This window comes from Caretta caretta, chromosome 9 (assembly GCF_965140235.1).
Source record: "Caretta caretta isolate rCarCar2 chromosome 9, rCarCar1.hap1, whole genome shotgun sequence".
Taxonomy (NCBI): Eukaryota; Metazoa; Chordata; order Testudines; family Cheloniidae; genus Caretta; species Caretta caretta.
Genome location: NC_134214.1, coordinates 5,887,970 through 5,913,998, shown reverse-complemented (window position 1 = coordinate 5,913,998; position 26,029 = coordinate 5,887,970). Strand labels below are relative to the sequence as shown.

General features: G+C 42.2%; 1 protein-coding gene across 1 annotated transcript; it reads right to left on the bottom strand.

Moving 5' to 3' along the window:
• Positions 1-283: 283 nt before the first annotated feature.
• Positions 284-24,090, bottom strand: FYTTD1 (forty-two-three domain containing 1). Its single transcript, XM_048864682.2, has 9 exons — positions 23,834-24,090; positions 18,665-18,796; positions 12,987-13,132; positions 10,746-10,858; positions 7,772-7,868; positions 6,551-6,615; positions 5,440-5,514; positions 4,365-4,491; positions 284-2,355 (listed from the first exon to the last, which is right to left on the bottom strand). Exons 1-9 carry the CDS (start codon positions 24,084-24,086, stop codon positions 2,260-2,262), a joined length of 1,104 nt encoding a protein of 367 aa, XP_048720639.2. The 5' UTR covers positions 24,087-24,090; the 3' UTR covers positions 284-2,259.
• Between the last annotated feature and the right edge of the window lie 1,939 nt (positions 24,091-26,029).

Genomic DNA, 26,029 nt, shown 5'->3' with positions numbered 1-26,029 from the left:
AGGTAGATAGTACTTGCTAATAGAAGGCTCAAATGTCAGTTTTAATTAACATATTCATCAAATGAAATTCAGAGTTCATACCATACAGCAGCAAGAAGCGCTTGTCACAGCTCAGGACGTAGGCTGACTCAAGAGTGCAGATTTCTTTATGTTAACCTTCTGTATGTTTCTTGAAACATTTAAGAGCTACAGGTAACAGTACTGAATTCTCCTTTGTGTGATATTCAAAATCTGCATAATTTATCAATGTACTGGCCAAAGGTTTATAAGCAGGCACAAAATGTGAAACCTGTAACATTTTATTTTAAAAAACCAACAAACTTCAGAATAGATCCAAATGTAGTAACTTCTCCAAAAAAATATCAAAAGGTACAGTGTAAAGCCATCTTTCTCATTAAATACAAACTAGCTTTTCATGATGCATTGCATCAATGTTTTGCATCTTTGTTGTATCCTGGTACACAGGAAATGTATGCACTGAAACAGGATGACTAATACCACATTACCTAAATTCTAACAGAAGGACTTTTTTCAACAAAATTTCTACTGGTAATTTAAAAAACCTTAACATTCATGAAGTTTAATGAAATTTTTGCTAGGTACGTTTTCAAAGTTAAAAATAAAGGGTTAAGTACTGAACAGTGTCAAAGATGTATTTTGACTTTAAAACTGCTACATGAAAGAAAGCCCTTCCACTGTCAAATGCTCTCAATGTTAAACTCTTGGGTAAACAACATGTTTACTCGGAATTTCAGAAAAAGTGCAAAGAAACCACTTTTAAATAATTGAATCCATAGTCTTCCAAGCAAGAGTATTAAAACTACTTTGCACCATAGACATTTGTGGATGCAGCAAGCCAACAATTCCTTTTATCTGGCTATATCCAAGTCCCATTGCTATGAAACAACTGAAAATCCACTAGTTTATGGAATTAAAGGTAATTTTACCTGTACAATTTTGAACAGGTGCTTTGTTTCCCTTAAGGGTGTGAATGCACAATGAGGATGCTCCAATTTGGCCATCATCCTACAGATAATTATGCACATGCCTAGCTTTTACGCATGCTAGCAGTCTCATTGAAGCTAGTGGGATTACTCATGTACATAAAGTTGAGCATGTGCTTAAGTCTCTGCAAAATGTAGGCCTCTTCTCCCAGCAATTTTTCCCCAGCTTCAATGGCAGTCAAGATATTTGACTTTATTTCAGATCAGGCTAATCCTGGATTTCTCTTTGGTATATACAAACAGGTGCCATTTGATAGTTTATCTGTGTGGCTACTTCTTAAAAGACTGAGAAAACCATTTAGGGGCAAGGTATATGACATTAAAACCCAGAGTCTGGGAGGGTTAGGAAACCAAGCTTGTTACCCTTTCTTATATGAAAGTCAGTATTTACCCTTATAAAAGAGACACCAAACAAAAATATTGCATTAAATTTGTGAAAACCTAACAAAGGAACAGAAGGGTAGAGTTTAAACAAAATGCAAGAGAAAGTTCCATTTACTGAGGAGGCAGATACAATATGAACAGCTGCAGTACAAGCTTCTCCCACACTGCCCAACCCTGACTTTGAGGGACCACTTTTAAGGATGAGTAGTATAGTCTTCATGCCTGTTAAGTATCTGGCCTCTCTGACAGTGGTTTTACTTTTTCAAACGACGATGCAAAAAATTTAATCTCCAAGGGGAAAAAAAAAAAAACAACTTGTGTCAAAAGCACAAAGAATTACAACCAAACCCCTATGAAGGAAAAGGAGGCGGCTATGTCTTGAACAGAAATACTCACACTCAGGCTTTATGCCAAACTGCAATCTGGATGGAAGCTTTCTGGCAGACTCTGTGCCCCTCTGAAAAGAGAGGTTTGTAATGGAAATGTTGACACAATCTTCACTATAGCAGGATTTGAGGAGCAGATACTGAATGTCACTAACAAAAATCGTTAACTTTTGCCTGCCATTTGTACTTGGGCTGTGAGGGGAACTGAAATAAGTCTATTGCCTTGATCACCAGCTGGGGTTACACAAAATCTGTTCAGATCAGAACACAACACCACTTACCAAGCCGATCAGTTGCCCCATTTTTGCCTAAGTCATTGTGTCTTTTTACTATTAAAAGTAAAATCAATAAGGATATTTAGTTGTGTCAGCATCCTAACAAAAAGTCTGGAGAACTTCAGTGACGTATGCTATACTCTTCTGACCACTTTCATCCCAGTTTCTCAGATCGGTGGAGTCTTTATATATGTGTCCTTTCCACAGCCTCTAACCCACTGTTACGAAACGGCTTCCTTTGTTCTGAGACAGGGCTGTTCTTTGTTCCTTGAGGATCCCAAAGCGCTCATTCAAAGTCATTCCAGTCTGTAAAACAAAATCATTTCATAATAGAGCTTGCAAAATATCAGACTGATCTGTTACAATACCAAAGTTAGGACAATGAGTATCACCCCTGCCTAGTTCTGCTCAATCAGATTTTTTTTCATCCATACTGAAACAGGCATCTAAGGGTTGTATGGAAACAAATACTGAAGATTAATTTATCTTGTTTTCCTTCTTTTGCAGTATTTAAAAAAAGATGAGTAGAATATATTAACTCTATTTATATGAGATTCAAGAACATTAATGCAGGTCAGTAAAGCTGAAAACAGAACTTTTACTACACAGATCTGTTCTCCATACATATTAAATTACATCTGCGAACTTCAGTGACTAATACAGGTTTTTACTATTTTACACTCCTGTTGTTTTCAGACTCCACACAGTTGAGAGAGCAAACTGGATTCTATTCTAGCTAACAATTCACTTATTGCACTTTGTTCACAAGAACACTTGCAATATTCATTACATGCGATTCCCACAAAGCAAGATTTGATCTGGAATCACTGAAAGTCATACAACACAACAACGACATTTTTATGGGGTATTGTCCCAGTATGATTTTAGTTTCACCACCTGTGACATTGACGAGTTACCACCAGTCTGAACTTGTACTTTTGTATTTCCTGATATTCTGAATGTCATTCCTCACCCCCACCCCTTATTTAGTTTTCCTTTTCACTTAAGACACAGCTGTTGCATAACTTTAGAGTGATGTAATTCAGTCTAGCAAATTTGTTAGATACAAAAAGCCCAAATTCTGAAGCCATAAAATGGCACAATTTTGTTTTCCCAAAATGTCAGATTTTGATGTGCTCCACTCTGTAGACCGGGGTGGGCAAACTTTTTCACCTGAGGGCCACATCGGGGTTCCAAAACTGTATGGAAAGCTGGGTAGGGAAGGCTGTGCCTCCCCAAACAGCTTGGCCCTTGCCCCCATCCACCCCTTCCCATTTCCCCCCTCAGAATCCCTCACTCATCCAACCCACCCTGCTCCTTGTCCTCTGACTGCCCTCTCGCGGGACCTCCTGCCCCTAACCGCCCCCCCCCCCCCCGGAACCCCACCGCCTATCCAACCCTCTCTTCTCGCTGTCCCCTGACCTCTATCCACACCCCTGCCCCCAACAGGCCCCCAGGGACTCCCACACCTATCCAGCCTCCCCCTGTTCCCCATTCCCTGACCGCCCCGACCCCAGAACCTCCACCCCATCCGCCCCTTGCTCCCTGTCCCCTGACTACTCCCCAGAACTCCCTGCCCCCTTACCATGCCGCTCAGAGCAGCACGTGTGGCAGTCGTGCCACCCGGCCAGAGCCAGCCATGCCGCCAAAGTGCTGACGGCACAGCGAGCTGAGGCTGCAGGGGAGGGGGGACAGCAAGGAAGGGGCTGGGGGCTAGCCCCCCCGGCCGGGAGCTCAAGGGCCAGGCAAGATGGTCCCATGGGCCGGATGTGGCCCGCGGGCCGTAGTTTGCCCACCTCTGCCGTAGACTCAGGAGCCATGGCACTGCACATAAACAAAAAACAGTAACTAAATTTCCAAGGAGATTTTCTTCAATTTTATACATATGCAAAAAAGTTTCTGAAGAGTCATTGTTTTCAATCCTCATCTGAAGTTGAATTAATCAGATTGAGCCATCTGTGCTGTGCAGAAGACATGACCAGGGGGGCGGGGGGAGGAGATGTTCCCTGTTGTCTTCTCAATTTAGGAATATAGTGCCCTTCATCCAGGAACATCATAATGCTACACAACTATTAAGCTTTAAATCCTATGGGAGGTAGATAGGCATAACAGATTTTTTAATAGGAGGACCACGGAGGTTAGGTACTTGTCCAGAGTAACACAGCAAACTAATGCCAAAACTGAAAGCAGAATCAATAAGCCTAAGTACAAGTCCCCTACTTTAGCCCGAGACAAGTCTATTAACAAGGAGCCCCACACCTCTTTTATTTATAATGTTGAATCACGCCAAGTAAGGGTTAGGAAACAGCTTTTACCTGTTTTCCAACACTGTTGATATCAAACTGCAAAGTAACTCCTTTGGGAATCTTCTTCTCTTCTGGTTGCTCCTTGTTCATTAGAAATGGGGGCATAGGAATACGAGTTAACCGTGGCTTCTGGGAACTGAAAGAAGACTATTTTTAAAATGGCACATTGAATAAAGGTTGATGTAACAATAATCAGGTGTTACTGTCTACAAAGATGTACTATGAAAAGACAGGAGACCACACCTCCAAGTAAACTGCCAATACCGCAACAGAAGGAAGAATTATTAGAATATGGTTGAAATACTGACTGGATAGTTGGGAATGTTTGATTTCAAGGAGGCAGAGTATAACCATTCATCCTGTCACTGAAAACTATCTATCCGCAGATTAAATGGGCTAAAAAGCAGGGAGGGAAGAAGAAGAGAGCCAGTATTTTAAAATTAAATATTTGCATATTTATTTTAAACCTCTAGCACTATTGATATATAGTGATTCTTTACTGTCAATTTTACAAGATTTAGCTATAAAGAGCAAGGCTGGTGCAGTTCCCTTTTGAGGATAGGTACCTCTGACCAAAGGTTTGCTCAGAGTTCTGAAGCTGAACACTAAGAATCTTAATATACAGCTGTCTTGTCCAATTTACAAAAAGGAACACAAGAATGTCTGTCTGATTTAAACTCAATTCTACGGTTATCTCTACAAACTAGGGAGGATTCAAGTACCAATTCCTGGACATTCAGTCATTCAAGACTTGGTGAGGGAAGGAGAACTCAGCCTAGTTATGATGGGGTAGAAGGTGTAGGTGAAAGTTTATCCACTTAGTAATTCTAAACTGCCACAAAAACTTTTCAATTTAAGCCCACACCAAGCTCCTAACTGAGGAACCTCAAAGTGCATTCCAACAATTACACATTATCTGAACACAGATTGAGAAACAGAAAGGGCCTGATTTTGCAAAGCTTCCATAGACAGAACTCCCATTCAAGCCACTGGGAACTGTAAGTATGAAGAACTTGCTACACTGGGCCCAGACACAATACCTGGAGTTATGAAGGAAGAAGATTGTTTGGAATGTTCTACTCACACTGGGGATGGGATTGCTCCAGGGTTGTCAATAGATACAGTCAGAATTCCTCCATTTGTGGTGGAAGTTCGCCATCTAGTTTGAAAGCATAGGAATCACTTATGCAGGCTGAAATTCCAGTGTACCATTTGGGCTTCACATGAAACGCACGTTCCTGACTAGCCACTATTTTTAAAAAGTCTGTCAGAACTCTAGAGTTTTCAGAGTATAGGGTGGTATACCAAGACTACATACAACCAGGCACAAGCTACACATCTATATGGACCACTAGCAGACTGAGCACAGGCCTTTGAAGCCACTAAATTGTCCAACTATTCAGAGCAGCTCCAGATGACATTGGTGAAGAGTGCCAACACATAATCCACCCTAGCATTTCAATAATTGCTAGAGCAATGGTGGAAGTTTCTGAAAATATTGAGTGCAGATAAGACCAGGTAGGTCCATCAAATCCAACAGTGAGTCTGAAATTCTGTGACACATGCTGCTCTCATATGAGCTGTCTATTCTTCCTACTATAGCTTGCAGCAATCCCTTTTGCTTATCCATGAAGAGCCTGGGAAGTGGAGATTCCGTCTTTCCTCAGAGACATGTCTATCTTATCTCCCTTTTCACACGTAGGCCTGGAAAATGGCTGGTCTCACTGATTTTAAACTGTTTTACAGGCTCTGGATTTATAAATTTGGTACAGTAGCTGCTACATCGACAGGAGGGGAGAAACTGCTGTCCTATATAGAGCCTAAATTAAAGTTTTAAAATGATAGAGCCTTGGGAGCAGAGCTTATTTAGTAGCTCTGAAATTGGCAATAGATCCCTCATTCCTGGGAGCATCTTCTGCAAGTGATCCTTCCAGTTAAACGAAGAGTTGCTGTAAAAGCAGGAAGGTAGGCGGGAAGAAGGGAGAAAAGGATGAAAAAAACTGTTTCCCACCAAACACATAGTACATCATCCAAATTCACGTCACTACTCAACTCAGAAGCCCACAAGAGAAGGTTCCAGTTGCCACAACAGGAGCAAGTTAGAGTACTCTGGATACAGCAGGACTAAAGCAAAGCAGTTTAAATAAATAAAAGAGCCCTTAACTGTAGCTCTTCAGCTGAAATATGACACTTACTGGCGAGTTCTCTTTGTTGCCTGGTTATCCAGAAGTTCTTCTACTGGCTGCACTTGTGCCTGCACCTGAAAACACAGAAAGGTGTGTACAGGATTTGAATACTGTTACACTTCCTGATCTGGCAGCGTGAGGTTTTAAAACAAGTATCTATGAACACATCCAAAAGATGTATACCAAAAACAGACCTACAACTGTTCAACTGCAGACAGTCACCTTAGGCCCCAGAAACTCATATTCCCTTAGAGCATAGGCAATTTTTATTAAGGGATTAAAATAAAATATATTTGCCAAAAAATGTAACCCAAAAGGCAAGACACAGAGGAGAGAGATTTTATCCAGAGTCATAAGGACCAGACAGGGTGGAAGCTTACCCACACACAGGGTTGGAATAGAGGAGAGAGATTCACAAACTGGGATGTGGTGAAAAGAAACTTACTATAAAAGAGATTCTTTATCTAACGTCACTGAATCCCCCTACCAGTCTGCAGTTTTATCACATTCGGATTGTGTTTTTTAATCTCCCCTGCTGCAATCTGAAAAATCCTCACTAAAGCAAGTGACTCCACACTGACCCCTGCATCTGTGCAGAACCCCACTGAAGTAAGTGGCGCTCATGTGTACCCATGCAGTGTCAGTTGCAGTTAGGGCTCAAACATATAAAGGAAAAACTTAAAAACCACTTCTCTTTACATTCTTAGTTATTTGACTGTTACTTATGAGGCTGATGGTTATACATATTTATTGTTAAACCATATAAATCTATATCAATTCATGATTTAAGGCTAAACAAATCTGCAATTCTGAAGCTTACTGCTTTCCATCCTTCAACTAAAGGCAACTTTAAAAGCCCATACATAGCTTTAAACAATTTACCTTCAAGAAGCAGCTGCAAGTTTGCCACTATCCTGAAATACACACCCCAATTCCATGCACCTCAGAATGATTCAGCTGTTTTTGGGGTACAGAAAGACTCACATACTGCTCTACAAGAAATCTTTAATTCAAGATGGGACCAGGTTGTTCCTGGAATGGTAAATATATGGTTCCAAGACCACTTGAAGTGTTGTCTTTTCAGAGATCAAATAAAACACATCAAATGAGTTTATTCAGAGTTGATCTAGATAGTCTGATCCATCAAATGGGGGGCTGAGGAAGAAAATTACATTCATTTTAGAATCTAGTGCACAGTATTTATTTTATTTAAGAAAATTTTTACTGTACCTTCAGCCCCCTCCTGAAGAGGAAAGTTGCTTGACGCATGTCTTTCTGCTGGTTTAGTTTATTTCCAATTCTGGCAAAAGTGGATGGTATATTACTCCTGTAACATTTTACAAAATAAAACCAATATCATTATCAAAAACGTCTATGGACAGCCAATTTTTAGAGAAAAATAGAATACTGTGGATAATGGAGTAAAGAAGCAAAAGTCTCATATTCCCCAATGCATCACTAAGAAAAGTCACACCCTAGCTTCATTTAGAGACTGAGCCTTTCAACTTTGTTTGTCCCAACTAAATATTTAAGTGGGATAGAGCGGGTTTATTAAATCTACATTTTTCTTTTAAAAGACACATGGAGTTGTCACAACTACAGGGAAAACCGCACCTCAGACCACTTTTTAGTCTCTCTCTCAGGTGCTCCCTTTAGGTGATAGGTCTGGCTTCCTGCACCTCATTTTGAATGGAACCACCCAGTCCAAACACACTCAGACTGGATCTCTGGCCTACAGTCCCCCTGGTTCCCAAGCATGTTAATGACACAGGGGTAACTTAGGTTCGACACCTGTAAGAGGTTCTCTCTTCAGGAACCTTTGCATGAGCACAGAAACAGTGTCTTCAAAATAAAGCATTATTTATTCATTCCTCAAAAGGTATTTAGGAAAATGGGCTAACAATGAAAGTCCTAGATGCATGCCTCCTTACCTATGCTTAACCTTTCTATTCATAGCTCAGGGACATCCAGCTTATCCCCACATCTCAGAGTTGATTTGGGAGAGCCCACCTGTTCTGCTCAAAGCTGCGTACTCCCGCGTCTCTGTGACCATCAATCTAGGCATCAGTTTTTCCTCTGCTGACAACTGACTTCCCCTTTTTCTCCCAGGGTTGCATTGCTCCCTCTGGATGTGGAGGCCCCCCCAACAGGTCCAAAGTGAATGGACTCAGAGAGGCTCACAGAGAGAGACAGGTGTGCTGAAGGCTCAGAGGTGTGGTTGCAGGAGGAGGCAGTGCCTAAGGCTTAACCCCCTGAGAATGTGACCCCCCCAAGGAGGGCTGTCACACTGAAGGAGGTTCCTCCCAGAGACCGTACGGAGCCAAGAGAGCATGGGTCCTGTGAGTCTGTGACAACATGGTAGCAAGGATGGTTGGCAAATGCACCCTGTAGACGATTAGCAGGTAGACAGCAAACTCGTTGCTTTGGTCACAGCATCAAAATGAGGGTAAGTTACCTCTCCCATGTGGAGATGGGCAGGGACTAACCCTGGGTCCCACACTTGCTTGGCTACCTTGCTTGTAACAGCAAGCAACACACCATATACAGTACTTTGCAAATATTAATCCTTCCAAAACCTGATAATTACGTAGGGGAAACGGAGATTCAGTGCAAAGAGGTTAAGTGGCTTGCCAAAATCTACACAAATCTGTCTAAACTGGTTTCAAATCAAGCATTCCCAGCTCTCCGGTCTTGTGCCTCTCTGCAATGTGTCCTGTTTAAATGGTGTTCCTTGAGAGATTAGTATACCAATATAAGTCAATCTTTTAATTTAGCTCTGCCCTCTATAGAGAAAACTGCCTATTTTTAAGTGAGAGATGAATGATAATAAAATTGTTAAAGTTGTTTTACCAAGTTATTATGCTCTAATTGCCAAAACCATTTTGGAAGACAGTAGCAGATTTTTTGTTTTTTTAATGATGGAAATCTGAAGACCTCCAAGAACATCTACTAAGTTACTTACTCCTGAACAAAATGGGGCGATATGGAAGGGGAGGAAGGAAATCAATTGACGAACAAAGATTAGGTTGATTTCCTTAAGTGGAACCAGCCCAGCTCTCTAATGAAGTGTGTGATACATCCAATATTTGGATAGAAATAGAAAGTAGTCTGAGAAATATTCTACCCTAAAACAAAAATTTAGCCTTATGCATCTCATGACTCCACAGTCCACATATTTAGCATTTCCACTTGAACAGGGCAGTAGAAGTACCTGGTTTATTTTGGCCGAAACCAGAGAATCCCTGTCCACATACAAGAGTTGGATGGACAAACCCCCAAGTCATTTGACTCACAATAGAGTGAGACTACACAACATACATTTTACGCTGCAAGTTACTTACTCTCTTGCAGCCTTTACATTAGAAGGCCCTAGTCTCAATGGAAAGTCTACAATTTTAAACATAGTATTCAAAAGGTGAAACAATAAGTGTTCCAGGTATCCCTAAACCTCTGACTGCCAGGAGCTGGGACTGGACAACGGGGGATGAATCACTCAATTGCCCTGCTCTGTTCATTCCCTCTAAAGCCTCTGCCACTGGTCACTGTCAGAAGACAGGGTACTGGGCTAGACAGACCATTACTCTGACCCAGTATGGCCATTCTTAATTTCTTAAGTGAGCCAGACAATTAATGGGATTCACACCAGTAGCTATGGGACAAGGTTTAATATTTAGTATGCACAATATTGCCTTGTGTGGTAAACTGTTTTTATAAGGAAGCATAAGCCACACTTATCTGCAGTTTAACACTACATTGGAATAAGTTCAGAGCAAACAAAGCACACTATAGTTTTCATGAAACCGAAAATGGTAGTAGATCCCGTAAAGGGTCTTACAGTGAGAGCTAAGTGACTTAAATAAGATGAGTCACTTTTAAAAGATACCTGAACCTAAGATTCCATGTATTAACCATTTTTATAGAGCTGGAACACTTGAGCTACATGCATATTAAATGAAGGTAAGTACCAGGTGTAAGTGAAGAGAGCTGCTCCCTAACAGTTCCAGGAAACAACTGATCCCATCATCAGGGAACACAAATCAGGGTACTGCATGAGGGCTACTAACTGTACAAGATTCTATCCTACTACTGCTGCCAGTCTTAGCTCTCTTGGTCCCAAGTCAGCACTGCCAGAAACAGAACTCCTCATCATTATCGAAGGGATGAGCTGGAAAAGGCATCTCAAAACAGCAGTTAGAAATCTCACCTCCTGTTTAATGCGACAGGCCTCCTGAGAGCTGGCATTTGTTTTCTCTGCAATTCAAAAGGCCTCTGAAGGGTCATTTTCCTTTTCAAGACTGGGTAGTTTCGCTGTGTGTTCTTTAAAAATAAAAAAAGAATTAAATATCCAAGTAATAGTTATTTAGATGGTGCCCTTTCACAACTCATTCAAAGTTAATGATATCAATCTAAATCAGTGGTTTTCAAACTCTTTTTCTGACGACCCAGTTGAAGATTGTTGATGCCTGTGACCCAATGGAGCTGGGAATGAGGGGTTTGGGTTGTGGGAGGGGGCTCAGGGCTGGGGCAGAGGGTTAGGGTGTGGGGGTGAGGACTGCAGGGTGGGGCCAGGTATGAGGGATTCACGGTGTGGCAGGGGTCTCTGGGCTGGGGCAGAAATGCAGGAGAGAGTCAGGGCTCCAGGCTGGGGGTGCAGGCTCTGGGGTGGGGCCGGGGATGAGGGGGTTGGGGGTGCAGGAAGGGGCTCTGGGTTTCGGGGGGGGCGCTCAGGACTGGTGGAGGGGACTGGGGCGCAGGGTTACCTCCATTGGCTCCCGGTCAACGGCAAAGAGGCAGACTTCCCACCTGTCCTGGCACCGTGGACCACACTGCACCCCAAAAGTGGCCAGCAGCAGGTCCGGCTCCTAGATGGAGACGCGCAAGCAGCTCCACACAGCTCTCGCCTGCAGGCACCGCCCCCACAGCTCCCATTGGCTGGGAGTGTGGAGCCGGTGCTTGGGGCAGGAGCAGTACACGGAGCCCCATGGCCCCCCTGCCTACAAGCTGGACTTGCTGCTGGCCGCTTCTGGGGCGCAGCGCAGTGTCAGAACAGGTAGGGACTACTAGTTTTTACTGGATGGCCACCAGGGTCCCTGGGTGCTGAGCAAGGCGATTCAGTGTCATGCATTCCCAAACTTTGAAAACCACTTATCTAAATGTCTCATGGATTACTTCACTGAAGCTGATGGACAGATTTACACCATCAAGAGAATTACCTCTTTGTTATTAAGATTACTTATTCCCTTCCTCCAAGCCCTCCCTCACCAAAAAAAGTAGTCATAATCTAAATTTGACCATCTGTCCAAGACCTTGTTACAAGTTGTAATTCGGAGAATATACTTAAGCATAACTTGTATACCTCTGAAAATATACACTACAAGCAGTTCTAGGATCCTTAAAGAGTCACCATGGTTTCAGCAAACTTTGTTAGAAGATGTTACATCAATTCAACCATACTTTCCTTAGTGTTGATTCTCCATGTGTAAAACACTTCCCTTCCTCTTATAATTAGCTTGCTGCTCCTCCTGCCTGAGTCCTTAAGAATATCACCATCCACTGTGATGTCAAGGATCACTTCCATAATTTTGATGAATTCCATATTCTAGCATGCTTGCCACATGAGACGAGCACACCGCCTGGCCTAAGTCAACTCAAAATTAGAACCTTGCTGTTAAGTTTAAAAAAAAAAAAAATCTACTACATTTGTCAAAGACTTGGTATATTCAGTCTTGGACCTGTGCCAGACTATTTCTGCTAGACCAAGCAATCAGTAACAGATTTAGAGTCTGCTACCTCATGGACTACCAGAACTAGATACAAGTTCTGTATGCCATTGTAGAGAGAATCTCAGGTTTCATATGGCAGTTTTTTTCTGTTCTTAACTTTTGCACATCACAAGTAAGCAGAGGTTAACAGTCACATTCTAATTACTTTTGTTACTCCCCCACCTATACTTGTTCTAGGATTTTAATCACTTCAGAGATGATTATTCCAAAATGCCTTCACTTCATATGATACAAAGCATTATATTCTGGCTTTAAGTGTTTGGGATTATAGCTCTAAACTCAAATCAGATCTGAAGTAGGGTGAGGGAAAAGCTAGATAGTATTCAGAGTTAGCATTTAAAATTAACATTTTAATGTAATGTTAAGGGCTAGAAACATTGTTGTAACAGTATAAATGCATTCAGGTCTAGTAAATCTTTCAAAGAACTGGTCTTGGACATGTTATCATGACAAGATTTGCAATACCTAATTTAACACAGATGTGTTTTACCAGATATTTGTGTTACCATTATACTATAAATACATTTAGATATTTTAAAACTAGTCATTCTAAATCTTTTACAGTCTGCTTGTCACACTAATTATTCACTTCTTACTTTAGGAATAACTCTCCCATTGCCAAGCACGGATAGTTATACAAGGTACAAAAATTATATTCCTACCTTCTCACTAAGTGGTTGTCTGTTCAGAGGACTAATCCCTCCACGTGAACCTAGCACTTTCCTCGCTGCCAAGCCAGTTATAACTCCATAGGGACGCTTCTTCCCTGTTGCCCTCCTTCTGCGTCCCAAATGGTTCTTACTGAAACCTACAGTGGAAAAAAGAAGCACTACTAAACTGTTTCAGAAAGACACCATAGCCTATAGCCTTGGGCACATGATATTCAGTGACTGCTAGCTACTCAGTTACAATGTAAGCTGTGAAACAGACATTTTCAAAGCATGGGGCATGCTGCCCTAAGGGGGTACAACAAGGTTATGGGGGGGGGGGGAGGATGCTGAACAAGTGGGTGGGGTTCTATGCAGATTGTCTCGCCAGGATCAGGCTCCCTGCCCATCTTGCTCCCCCTCTGCTGCAGCCACGAAGTGGCAGTCACCCTCTTCTGGGGAGGCAGACACGGACTCTGAGTGGGGGGCTGCAGGCTGCACCCTGGGAATACTGCCCTTTCCCTGAGAGACAGAGACCCCTGCTGGCCCCAGCCCTTCAGCACAGCCTGAGGGCACAGAGCCCCATCCACGTCCCCTAATGGATAAAGCCTGTGCAGGGGAAGCAGACAGGACCATGCTGAAGGGCTGGGGGCAGTAGGGTATTGAGTCTGGTGGAGGGATGGGCAGTACTCATGGGCTGCAGCCTTCTCTTCCCCTCCTGACCCCGGCCCTTCAGCATGGCCTCATTTGCTTCCCTGCACAGGGGGAAGGGGGACAGGCAAGGAGCCAGGTCCTGGCAGCCAAGGCCACCTGACCACTATAGAGAATGGAAGGCTTCCTTAACTGGTACATGGTGAGTACCCCCACCCCCTATTGTACCATTACTTAAAAAGAGGGAGACATGCATGGGACATCAATCTCTGAAGAGGACACAACAAAAGAGTTGGGGAACCTCTGTCTTAAAGCAAAAGTTATTAGCCTCATGTTACAGATAATGATACTACATCACATAAGTCAGTTCAAGGTTGGCCTTAAACCAAGAAGATAACTGAACCAACTCCCAATATGGACCATGCAGTTTTCCTGCACTTCATTGATCCAGCGTGTTGAGAACTCTATGGCAGAGACAATCAATAGGCCAAATCTGGACTGCCAGATGCTTTTGAATGGACCCTGCAATCTTTTAAAAGATCACAATAATGATAAGTAAAAATTATTTTCTTCTCTGGAGTCTGGAACTTGACTATACCTTGACAAAAAATAGACTACTCCTACTCTATAGCATTTGTCCAGAAACAGTGTTGTAGGATGAAGATTCCACTGTTGGGTGCAGAGTTCCAGGGAACCAGCAGCACCCCATCCGGGTCTATAAACAGTAACTATAACAGACCATAGCCAAACAGCACAAAATGGCATATTTTTATTTCAACTTTCTGATCATACAGCAAGCAACAACAGTTTGGAAAGTCCCAGCTTATATAACAGGAATTACACTCAGGTGCGATCTACACTGACAACATCTACCATCCTCCACAGCAGGATTCTAACAGTTTGGTTTTGTGCTATAAGTGAGACAGAACCACATTTTAACCATATTCTTAAACAGCATTACACCCTGCAAAGACCAAGATTAATAGGATTTGAGAACACAAGTTGGTCTCCCTTCTACAGTAATGAACAAACCATGCTCTGTTTTTGCTCTGTTTTAAAGGGGAACACACAGACTGTTATAAACATGTTCAAGGACAGATTTTTCAGTATATAATGGACTGGACATTAGAAACCAGAGGTAGATCCCTTCATTTTAGGTCAGCAGCACCTAAAATACTGTAGGTTTCAGAGTAGCAGCCGTGTTAGTCTGTATCCGCAAAAAGAAAAGGAGTACTTGTGGCACCTTAGAGACTAACGAATTTATTTGAGCATAAGCTTTCGTGAGCTACTAAAGTACTGTAGTTACATCTGACCAAGGCATGGAGGATTGTCTCAAAGTGACTTCCTTCCTATTAGAAATGGTATGGAAAGCAAAAAAAATGGGTGAAGATTTTTTAGACTGTCTTCCACTAACTTCTTCTGCTCACCCCCCATCCCCAATCTCTTGCTCCTCTATCCTTGATGTCCTTCTGAAGAAGCTTGACAGCACATTAAAAGACCTCCAGAAGCTCATTTCTGCTATTCTGCCCATGAATAGCAAAAGATCTGCTGCAGCATCATTCACCAGGTTCCATGTATTCCATGATTCCACAGTTCCAGTTTACTGCAGTATCCACCCCTTGCCTCAGAATTATGCTCCAGAACCTAAGATTTCATTTAAAGTTTCCAGTCCTCATGGTTGTGAAGATCACTTTGAAAAAGTGAAGTGAGTATAATCAATGCAGCAGCTCTTCTTAGTCTGCCAGCTTGAAATAGCAGGTCTGGGATGTATGAACTGTCCTACTCATCTCAAAACTTGCATTTCACAATCATTTTCAATTTGAGCACTAATTATTATATTGTTGATTATTGCATCTGATGCAGCTTTGGAGATGAACTTTGGCTGATGTATTAAGTACAACACTGGACATGGAATATCGGCACTTGGCAACATTTCATATGAGGCTTTTCTTCACGATATTTTCCCCACACACATATCTCTAATTCAAGATATTTAAACACATTTCTAAATTACACAGTGAACACTCCTTACACATTTGATCCAGGCTACCCGAGTAAAAAACCTGAGGCCTGAAACAGACGTATGAGGGAGCATCCACGCTAACTTTTACAAATGTGTAAAATACCTTGAATTAGGGGTAAAAAAAGTATAGTAAAGGCCATAGAAGCTGCAGCAGAGCATAGCAAAAAAGGAATTAGATTCAAGTTACTAAGGAATTCACAGTAAGAAAATGTTTAGTCAATACGTTCCTATTTTGGTTTCAAAGGACCTAGGCAATGAGAAATACCCAAGAACCAGATGTGACAAATGAGAATAAGGTCTAATTTTTTTTTATATATTGTGTGATTTGATTTCACTGTTCAATTCAATTAACTGTCTGAATGCAGAGAGTTAAATCAAAGGAACCTGTAAAACGTTTGTTAAAGAGCCAAGCAAGAAAAGTAATACAATGAGACAAAGAAGAGCCTCAGGTATACAGCTTCAAAGGTGTGTTGACATAACAATGGTTTTGCCCTTTCCAAAGCTGAGCCTAACATCAAAGAGTAAATTAAATCCTTATAGAAGCTGAAAGATACACAGACAGACAGTTCGGTGAATGGCCAGAGAGGCTAACTAGTGTGTCAGTGAAAAAGCGAACAGGCTGGGAAGACTCACTCAGAGACAGAAAGAGTATAACATAAGCCGGAAGTGTGTTTCTCCCAATTCAGAAATGGGGAGTAAGCCGGACCTGCCTGAGTTCTGGATAGAGAGATTAAGTTTAAGGAAATGTGTGTAGGACTCTTGTTTTGTATTGCAGCCCTGTGCACTTTGTACCTTTGGGTGGAAGAATAAATGCATTGTTTTGAAGAAGTTGTTTGTGAGACACTTTGATCAGCTGCTGTCCCACGCTCCCAAATTTGGACCCACTGAAGTAGTCTTGGTTGATATCCAAAGGGGCCGTAACCCAGATCCTAACCTAAGAGTGAGAGAATTGCACAATTCCACCCCGGGAGAGATAGGCTCAAGGCCTGACATCTGTGGGGGTGCACTCAGACCCAAAGACAGGACAGTGGCGCTGCTGGTTCAATTTAACAGTGTCAATAAAGATGAATTAAAAACAATTATTGCTCTATCAAGGCAGAGATATGATATTTAATATTCTGGGAATAAAGACCCCCAAAACAAGATCAGTGAATGGCAACAGTGCATCAATGCCTGAACAATGAGTCAATAAATGAGTAGCTGTTGATATGCTTTGGAGAAGAACTGTTCAGAGCCTTAAAAAGCATCCATGTGAAATGAGTAGGGCTCATTTCCCCACTAGAGGTGATCCTGTCTAGTTGTACAGGAAAGAAAAGTTAGAGCTGATTTTTTTGAGAGAGACAGATTTCAAATCTGAAAAAGTTCTGTGACATTTGCTTTTTTTAAGCCAACTCTAGTAATAGTGAATACAAGCCAAAGAGAGCAGTTCCCCAAGAGACTACGGGACTGTCAACGTAACTGTATTTAAAAGTCCAATCTGCATTATTAAGTGCCATTTAAGATACTTGTAATATTTTCTGTTCTAATTTTCATGTTTGCTGTTAACTTTTTCATTTAGCACAGCTTGGTCAGCGAAAGGAGGCTAGTATATTTATGATCAATTTCCAGTCAAAGATACTTACTCCTTCTCATGCACTTTATTCCAATATTTGGGCTACAAACACAGCAGAGGTGCATTTTTAAAGATTTCCAAACAAAATTTATTTTAAACTAACAATCAATTTTATGAGTTAGGTTTGGTTTTCCTACAAAGCCTATGTTTTGGGACTAAAACACATAACCCATTACTCACACACTATACATACTTAAGTAACAAATCAAACACACATCAAACATTTTTGTATTAGCAATTGTCTCCTTTAGTTTCTTACTAAAATTCTGCTGTATCCCTAAGAGACAGCTGCGAGCTTAAGTTAAATTACTTGCTACAAAATGAAAAAATGCAAGTGAAATTTTTAAATGCCTCATAATTCGCTTTAGTGCATCATCAATCAAAAGCTTATTCTTTCATTAGAATTAGACAGTTTAACTTTGTATAGCTTCCATTATCCACAATGCTAAGAAGGTACAAATAGTTACCTTTCAAACCACCAGTGTCACAGCCACATGTCTAGTTAGTGCCTCAGGAGCATCTGAATACAGTCTACTGGAAACATTCATCACTACCAATGAAATCTTTAACAGAATTAGATAACAATGTAGACTTAAAATTTTCAACTGTACACCTTACCTCCTCTTCACTGCCCTCTTTCCCTACACCTCTAGTCCACTGTAACACTGTGGACCTGCAAAGTGAGACATGGCAAGATCTTGTGAACAAAGGAGGAGCTGGAGCAGCTTCTCTCTCAAGCACTCTGATCTGTCCTTTTGTGCATTCTGGAGAGTAAAGAACTCAGATTTCACTAAGTCTCACTTTGCAGGCTTGCTGCATAGAGGCAGTGTCACAGACTGGAGTAGGGTACTGAAATGCAAGATATGTAGATAGCAGTTGCCTTTGTGAAAGGTCTGATAGGTAGATACAACTTAATTAATGTAACAGTTTGGTTCTGGTTTACAGAAAGTTTTAGGGATTGGCAAGGACTCCTGGTTTCTCCACCTACAAACCCTGACCATTGTGATATCCCTCTCTCCCACTCCTCAGAAGAGGGTTAGAGGGATGTAGTTCACAATATACTGTCAATACAACTTCCAGGAGAAAGCCGAGCCAAGAGCAAGACTCTCTGACTCCTGGAAGGAGTGCAGTACAGCCACAGCTCCTTTTTTCCACAGAAATCTAAACACTGAGCCCACGTGGAAGCACTGACACAGAAAACTTTTTTAAGCGGATCACAAACTAGAGCTGAATTATAACTTTAAACTCCACACATGACAGCATTTGGAAGAGACTGAGTGAACTATTAAGTCAACCCATACTTTTTCATAAAGTACAAAAAATGTTGCTACATGGCTTTACTTAGTAGGTGACATTTCACTGCACAGTAATTATGAGAACTGTGTTGTATTTTTGTAAAGTACATACCTGTCTGCTGTTGGATTCCCCACCTGGTCCCCCTCATCCTGAACTGTCGAGTTCCATTCTGTTGAAGCCTTCTGTTCATTTTGGGGGAATACTGCTTTCTCTCTTCTTTCTTATTCAATTTAATTATATCATCTGTAAAAATAAAGGTTTTATGATACACTTTAGACTTAAGTATTTTAAGTAGCAATAAAATCTTAGGTGCTTTCAGTTAAGCCCTATAGCCCTTACTCAGGCAAACTCCCAGGGTCAGTCTTTTAGGAATAATTCTCAATGGGAGAGTAAAGATGGAGCCAGGGCTACTTATTTGGCCCTTCAGATTTATTGGTGGAGATGTCACCTGCCACTCACTATTCTTTCTAGTATTTCTCTTGCATTAGGTTCTCTAAGACCAATAATGAACATTAAGCTATCCAGTAAAGACTCAGCAGTTAGTAGTGCCCAGAGAGTGGCACCAGTTTTTCTGCATTGTACAATTTTTTACATTGATAAGTTACTATTACAGTCAAGTTGCACTACTGTATTCAGCATAGATATACGAAATCTTCATTTTTTCCATTCTTTTAAGGGCAACAATATTCAAAAAGCCTTACTCTGGGCTTCACAGCATTACTCTCATGCTACCGTTTGAATAATTTAAATTAAACTTTCTCCTAAAACAATAGCCTCATTATACAATGTTTTGCGGAATGCATTTATATATATATATATATATACACAATATAGTGGCTATTTGCGGAAGCTATTAAAGTAACCCAAGTTCTGTAGATCATTTTAATAGCTGGAAATACGTCAAGCATACCATTTTTGGGCTAACTGTATGGAGGAAACAGAAAAATCTACTTCTCAAAAAAAAAAAATCTGTTTCAAATGAAGTGTCCGGAAACACAGTATAATCAATCATACAAAGTCAGAAAATACCAATATTCCAGAAATATTACTTCTATAATACTGCCTGGTCTATATATTTTATGCTACATGTTACAATATTTAATCAGAAAAAAGACAAGATACTATGACATTCATACAAAGCAGCCCAGTTAGCACTGGAATTTTAAGCTTCCAAACATTTATTTAGTCCATTTTAAACACATTTTAAAGCAGATGACCCACCTACCACATCACTTTAGGAAATTTAAAGTTTTAAAAAAAAAGACAACATATTAGACTGCAGAACAACTGACAATTCAAGAATATCTTTGAAAACACACAGACTAAGCAGGTGAAATAATATCTTATTTCACCAACAGAAATTGGTCCAAGAAAAAAGCTTTAGAGCTCCATAGAGCTCTTCATCAAGAATCATGAACTCAGGCCTTGTCTGTACTTACAACACTGCAGTGGGGCAGCTGCACCATTCCAGCGGTTAGTGAAGATGCTGCCTATGCCAACGGGAGAGCTTCGCCTGTTTGTGGTACTCCACCTCTGCAAGAGGCAGTAGCTATGTCAACAGAAGCCCTGTCTACACCAGGGTTAGGTTGGTATAACTATGTCGCTCCACACCTCGAGGGATGTAGTTATACCAACATAAGTTCCTAGTGTAGACCAAGGCTCAGGCCAGGTCTACACTACAGACCTGTCAGTAAACTACATTGCTCAGGGTGAGAAAAATCCACACCTCTGAAGAACATAGTTATACTGACATTAACTCCTCTGTGTAGACAGCGCTATGTCGATGAGAAAGCTCCTCCTGTCAACAGAGCTACCGCCTCTCAAGGAGGTAGATTAACTACGCCGACAGGAGAGCTCTCTCCTGTCTGTGTAGGAGCGTCTTCACTTAAGCACTACAACTGCACCAATACAGCATTTTAAGGGCTTGTCTACACTACTGCTCATATCGATATAATGTACATAGCTCAGGTGTGTGAAAAAGCCACCCCCTGAGCGATGTCAGTTATATCAACCTAAGTCCTGTTGTGTACAGCAGTACGTTGGCGGGAGAACAGTTACCACCTCTCACAGAGACAGAGTTATTATGCCCAAGGATGTAGTGCTTCTAGTGTAGATTAGCCCTCGGGACAGACCTGGTCTTCAACAGAGACATGGGGTTTGTGTCTCATTACAATAATCTCTAATCCACTAACTCTCCTTCATCCTATGACTGCAGACATGTTAATTGGCCACTTCATTTTGAATGGTTTCTTGCAATCTGTTCCACCGACTTCCTTCGGAAAAAATAAAATCAATCTAGGAAAAAAAACTAATTTTGTCTTCCATCATGCTTAAAAGTAAGCTTGATTCTTACAACACGACCATTTGTTGCTACAGAGAAGGTTGTGAATTCCCTAACAGTGCACTTTGGAGATACATTTAAAAATAAGAGAATGACCATGATCAGATTAATCTGCCTTCATTAGTGAGGGAGACTGAGCAAAGATTAAAAATTGCAGATGGTTCAGAGGAATAATCAAAATAAATTAGCAAACTAAAAACCCAGCCTCAGATCAGTAGCAGCATAATATGCGAGCATCAGAAAGGGTTTTAAGCTTTATTGGTGTTGGAGCAGAGACAATTAACGAATTTTGACACCATGACAAATATGGGATTTCATATAATCCATGATCCTGCCAACCCTACAACAGATTACATGCCTTTAGGTGAGGGACAATTGGAATGAATGATTCTATTTTCATGTAAATTACCCCAGTAAGAAATTAAACTGGAGACTAGGGAAAATATGAGGAGAATAATTTCCAAACAAGGTGTCACCCCATGATGGCACATTAGCAGTACTCTGTAAACTATTGCTATTGACACACCCATAGTAAATCATTACCAGATAAAAAACTGGACCCAAAGAGAAAACATTAAAGTGAGACCAGAATGAAACAAACTAGGCAACCAAAATAAGTATCTCCCCAGAATCAGTGTGTATCATAAAACACTATACACAAAAATCAACCCCCTATCCTCCCACATTCCTACCTTTAAGGGAGCCCTGAACCAGTGTTTTATAAGTTTCGCCCAAATGAAGGACTGGGTTAGTCACTTGGCAAAGCCCACTTGATGTGCAATAAAAATGGGCAAGTTGTAGCCACCCTCATATTTTAAGGTGACCCGCAAAGAAGTTTTTGCATCTTCATATTCATAAAGGCAACATGAAGTTGTCGTCCCCGCCCCCAAAGAAAATCTCATTTACATAAAACAAGTCAGGTCGTCTTCTCCCCAGAATTTTGGGAAACTTGATGGTTGGATAACTAACAGGATTAAGACATCACAGATTCAAAGTAAAACTGAATTGAGAAAAGATATGAATTCTTTTAGGCAGAGTGCTTAAACTCAGCTGTTTTGGTTAACTGCAATTAAATCCAAAGTCTCCTTAAGAAAAAGAAAAAAGCTCACTTTGCTAAAGCCTGAATACCCTGACCACTTCAATGGTGAGTTCACCTGTATTTCTGAGGCTCTGCCAATGGGTCAAGCACCAAAAATAGGCAAGGCTGGCCATTGCTAAGGTGAGAGATCCAAACAGCAACTTTCCTTCTCTCAGGGCTCCTTCCCCACTCTGAAGTTTAGGGTACAGATGTGGGGACCAGCATGAAAGACCCCCTAAGCTTATTCTTCCCAGCTTAGGTTAAAAACTTCCCCAAGGTACAAACTTTGCCTTGTCGTTGAACAATATGCTGCCACCACCAAGCGTTTTAAACAAAGAACAGGAACCACTTGGAGATGTCTTCCCCCAAAACATCCCCCCACACCCTACACCCCCCCTTTCCTGGGGAGGTTTGAGAATAATATCCTAACCAATTGCTTACAAAATCATCAAAGACCCAAACCCCTGGATCTTGGAACAATGGAAAAATCCGTCAGGTTCTTAAAAGAAGGGATTTAAAAAAAAAAAAAAAAAGGGTAAAAATCATCTCTGTAAAATCAGGATGGAAAATACTTTACAGGGTATTCAGATTCAAAAACACAGAGGATCCCCCTCTGGGGAAAACCTTAAAGTTACAGAAAACAGGAATAAACCTCCCTCTTAAGACATGGAAAATTCACATAAAACAGGTTTCAAAGTAACAGTCGTGTTAGTCTGTATTCGCAAAAAGAAAAGGAGTACTTGTGGCACCTTAGAGACTAACCAATTTATTTGAGCATGAGCTTTCGTGAGCTACAGCTCACTTCATCGGATGCATACTGTGGAAACTGCAGAAGACATTATATACACAGAGACTGCCGTTTCCACAGTATGCATCCGATGAAGTGAGCTGTAGCTCACGACAGCTCATGCTCAAATAAATTGGTTAGTCTCTAAGGTGCCACAAGTACTCCTTTTCTTTTCACATAAAACAAAAGATAAACTAATCTACCTTGCCTGGCTTACCTCTACTGGTTGCAATATTGGAGACTTGGATTAGGATGGATTAGAGAAGATGGATTTGTCTGGCCTCTCTCAGTCCCAAGAGAGAGCAACCACGTAAACAAAGAGCACAAACAAAAGCCTCCCCCCCAAGATTTTAGAGTATCTTATTCCCCAATTGGTCCTTAAGGTCAGGTGCCAGCCAAGTTAGCTGAGCTTCTTAACCCTTTACAGGCAACAGGATGTGGCCTCTGGCCAGGAGGGATTTTTTTAGCACTGTATACAGAAAGGGGGTTACCCTTCCCTTTATATTTATGACACCTTCTATGGGGGGCAAAAACAGGCCTTTATATAATAACAAAAAAGGGGCACAAGTCTGGCTCACTGCACTGGGCCTAGTCCCCCTCCCTGAATATTTTCCTTTGGAGGGCATGCCGGACCAGACCTTCCTCCCTTGGGGGAAGGCTGCCTCCCCCCCCTTGAGCCAATGGGCCTGAGTGGGACCCCCAGGTCCCCAACCGCTGTGCAATGGGTCCCACCCGAGGCCAGCGGGGCTGAGCCACCGGCTCCCCACCCCCACAGGGGAAGTGGGCTCAGGCGCTGCCCCCTTTCCATGAAGCAGGGAGGGACTCGAGGGACCAGGCCCAACCGCACCCCCCAACCCGCCTTGGACCCGCTCACCGAGCGGGCCCGGCCCAGTGCGCCCCCCCGCCCCTGTCCGTGGTCGGGTCCGTGCCAGTCACACGCTGTCCGGTCCGCGTCCCCTCCCCCGTCACACATGGTTCGGTCCGAACGACTCCCCGCCCCCCAGCCCCGGCCCGCGCCCCAAAGGCGGCGGCCTCGGGAGGGGCCGAGGCGGCCCGGCCCGCGGCTCTCCTCACCCAGCGACATGTCGATCTTCTCCAGGCTCTCGCTGCTGGCGCTCCGGGCCGCGGCCGCCGCCGCGGAGAACCCCAAAGGGGTCGCCCCGACACGGAACCCGTTCATGGCCGAGCTGAGAGCCGCCTCCCGTCCCTGACTGAGACAACGGCCGCCCACTCTGCGCACGCGCGGTAACATCCGACCCCGCAGCCGGAGCTGTGGCTCGCGGGCGCTCGCGCGATTAGACGGGCGCGGGCGCGGGCGCGTGCGCATTCAATAATTCGCGGGGGGGGGGGTCTGCGCAGGAGGTCTAGTTCCTCCGGGAAAGACCTGTGGTCTCAGCCTCAGTACGCCCTCTGTAGGTCAGGAGGAGAACGCCAACCCAAAGTAGGCTAGTGACTTCCCAAGGGGCCCATGTGTAAACACCCTCGCATACGACTAAAGACCCTGTGCAAATGCCCCGTGAATGATTAAATACCGCCAATCCAAGCACACGCCTTTGCATGCAAGTAAAGATCTCCTTGCTTCAGTGCAACTACTCCCACATGTCATTAAACTGCCCAAATACCATGTGCCCTTGCCCCAGTCTGATCCCAACTGAATACTCGGGTGCAAATATCCTTGTGGCCAATTAAGTGCCCTAACACACAGCTAAATAACCCAGTGCACTTCTATATATACCTACCTCTGTGTGCATGCAAATATTATATATCCCCATTGCTCTCTATTAAGGTTTATTAATCTTGCTAAACTAATGAATCATTAATTAAATATTAATTATTATCATGAAAATGGGCATTTGTCTAGTGGTTAGGTTAGAGGACTCTCGGACTCAAGGTATGTGGATTCTAGTCCATGCTCCAGCTTCAACATCCATCCACTGGATCACATTATACCTTTCCCTGCTAAATTGATGAGCCCATTTTTAAATACTTGTTCCCCATGTACATGGTTATAGACTGTAATTAAGTCACCCCTTAACCTTCTCTTTGTTAAGCTAAATAGATTGAACTCTTTCATTCTATCACTACAAGGCAGGTTTTCTAATCCTTTAATCCTTCTCTTGGCTCTTCTCTGAACCCTCTCCAATTTATTAACATCCTTCCTGTACTGTAGGCACCAGTACTGGACACAGTATTCCAGCAGTTGTCACACCATTGCCAAATATAGAGGTAAAATAACCTCTCTACTCCCACTTGAGATTCCCCTATTTATGCATCCCAAGACTGCATTAGCTCTTGTGGCCCACAGCATCACCCTGATGGCTCATATGTTCAGCTGATTATCCATCATCACCTCTAAATCTTTTTCAGAGTCACTGCTTTCGAGGATAGAGTCTCCTAGTTTATAACTATGGCCTACATTCTTTATTCCCAGATGTATACGTTTACATTTAGCCATATTAAAATACACATTGTTTGCTTGCTCCCAGTTTACCAAGCTATCCAGATCGCTCTGAATCAGTGACCAGTCCTCTTAATTATTCACCACTCCCCCCATTTTAGTGTCATCTGCAAACTTTATCAGTGATAATGTTATGGTTTTTTTCCAAGTCATTGATAAAAATGTTAAATAGCACAGAGCCAAGAACCAGCCCCTGCAGGACCCCACTGGAAACACACCACTCAATGAAAATTCCCCGTTTACAGTTACATTTTGAGATCTATCAGTTAGCCAGTTTTTAATCCATTTAATAATATTGTTGTGAATTGGCTAGTGTGTATTTACACCACTTCTTTCTAGTGAATGGATTGCTCAGTTGTGTGTGATAGGCCCTGTATAGCTAATGACTAATAGAGAATCTCCTTTAGCTCTGGTGGGGGTGATGGTGCCCATGTTCCTTGAAGATCTGAGTTCAGTCTCTGCTGTTACTGTGAAGTTTCATGTGCTCAGCATAGTGATAGATGTGAAGTCTTGGGGGCCACAGATTTGGTGTTTTACTTACCGTCTTCAAGTGGTTGATGATAAGTCGGGGTTGTGAGTCTTAATTCATTCATGTTTGAAAAGTTCATTTATATTCTCAAAATGGATGGTGCCATAGAATTACCAAGCCAAGTACTAATGTTAATATTACTAAATGTCATATATTTTATGTAAAATTGTAGACCCGATTTCTGTGTTGATATGGTGCTGGGATGGGGCACTGGCTGGTAGTAGCATTCATCAACACTAAGATACAAATGCTTTGTTAAACTCATGACAAATAAGTTAGCATC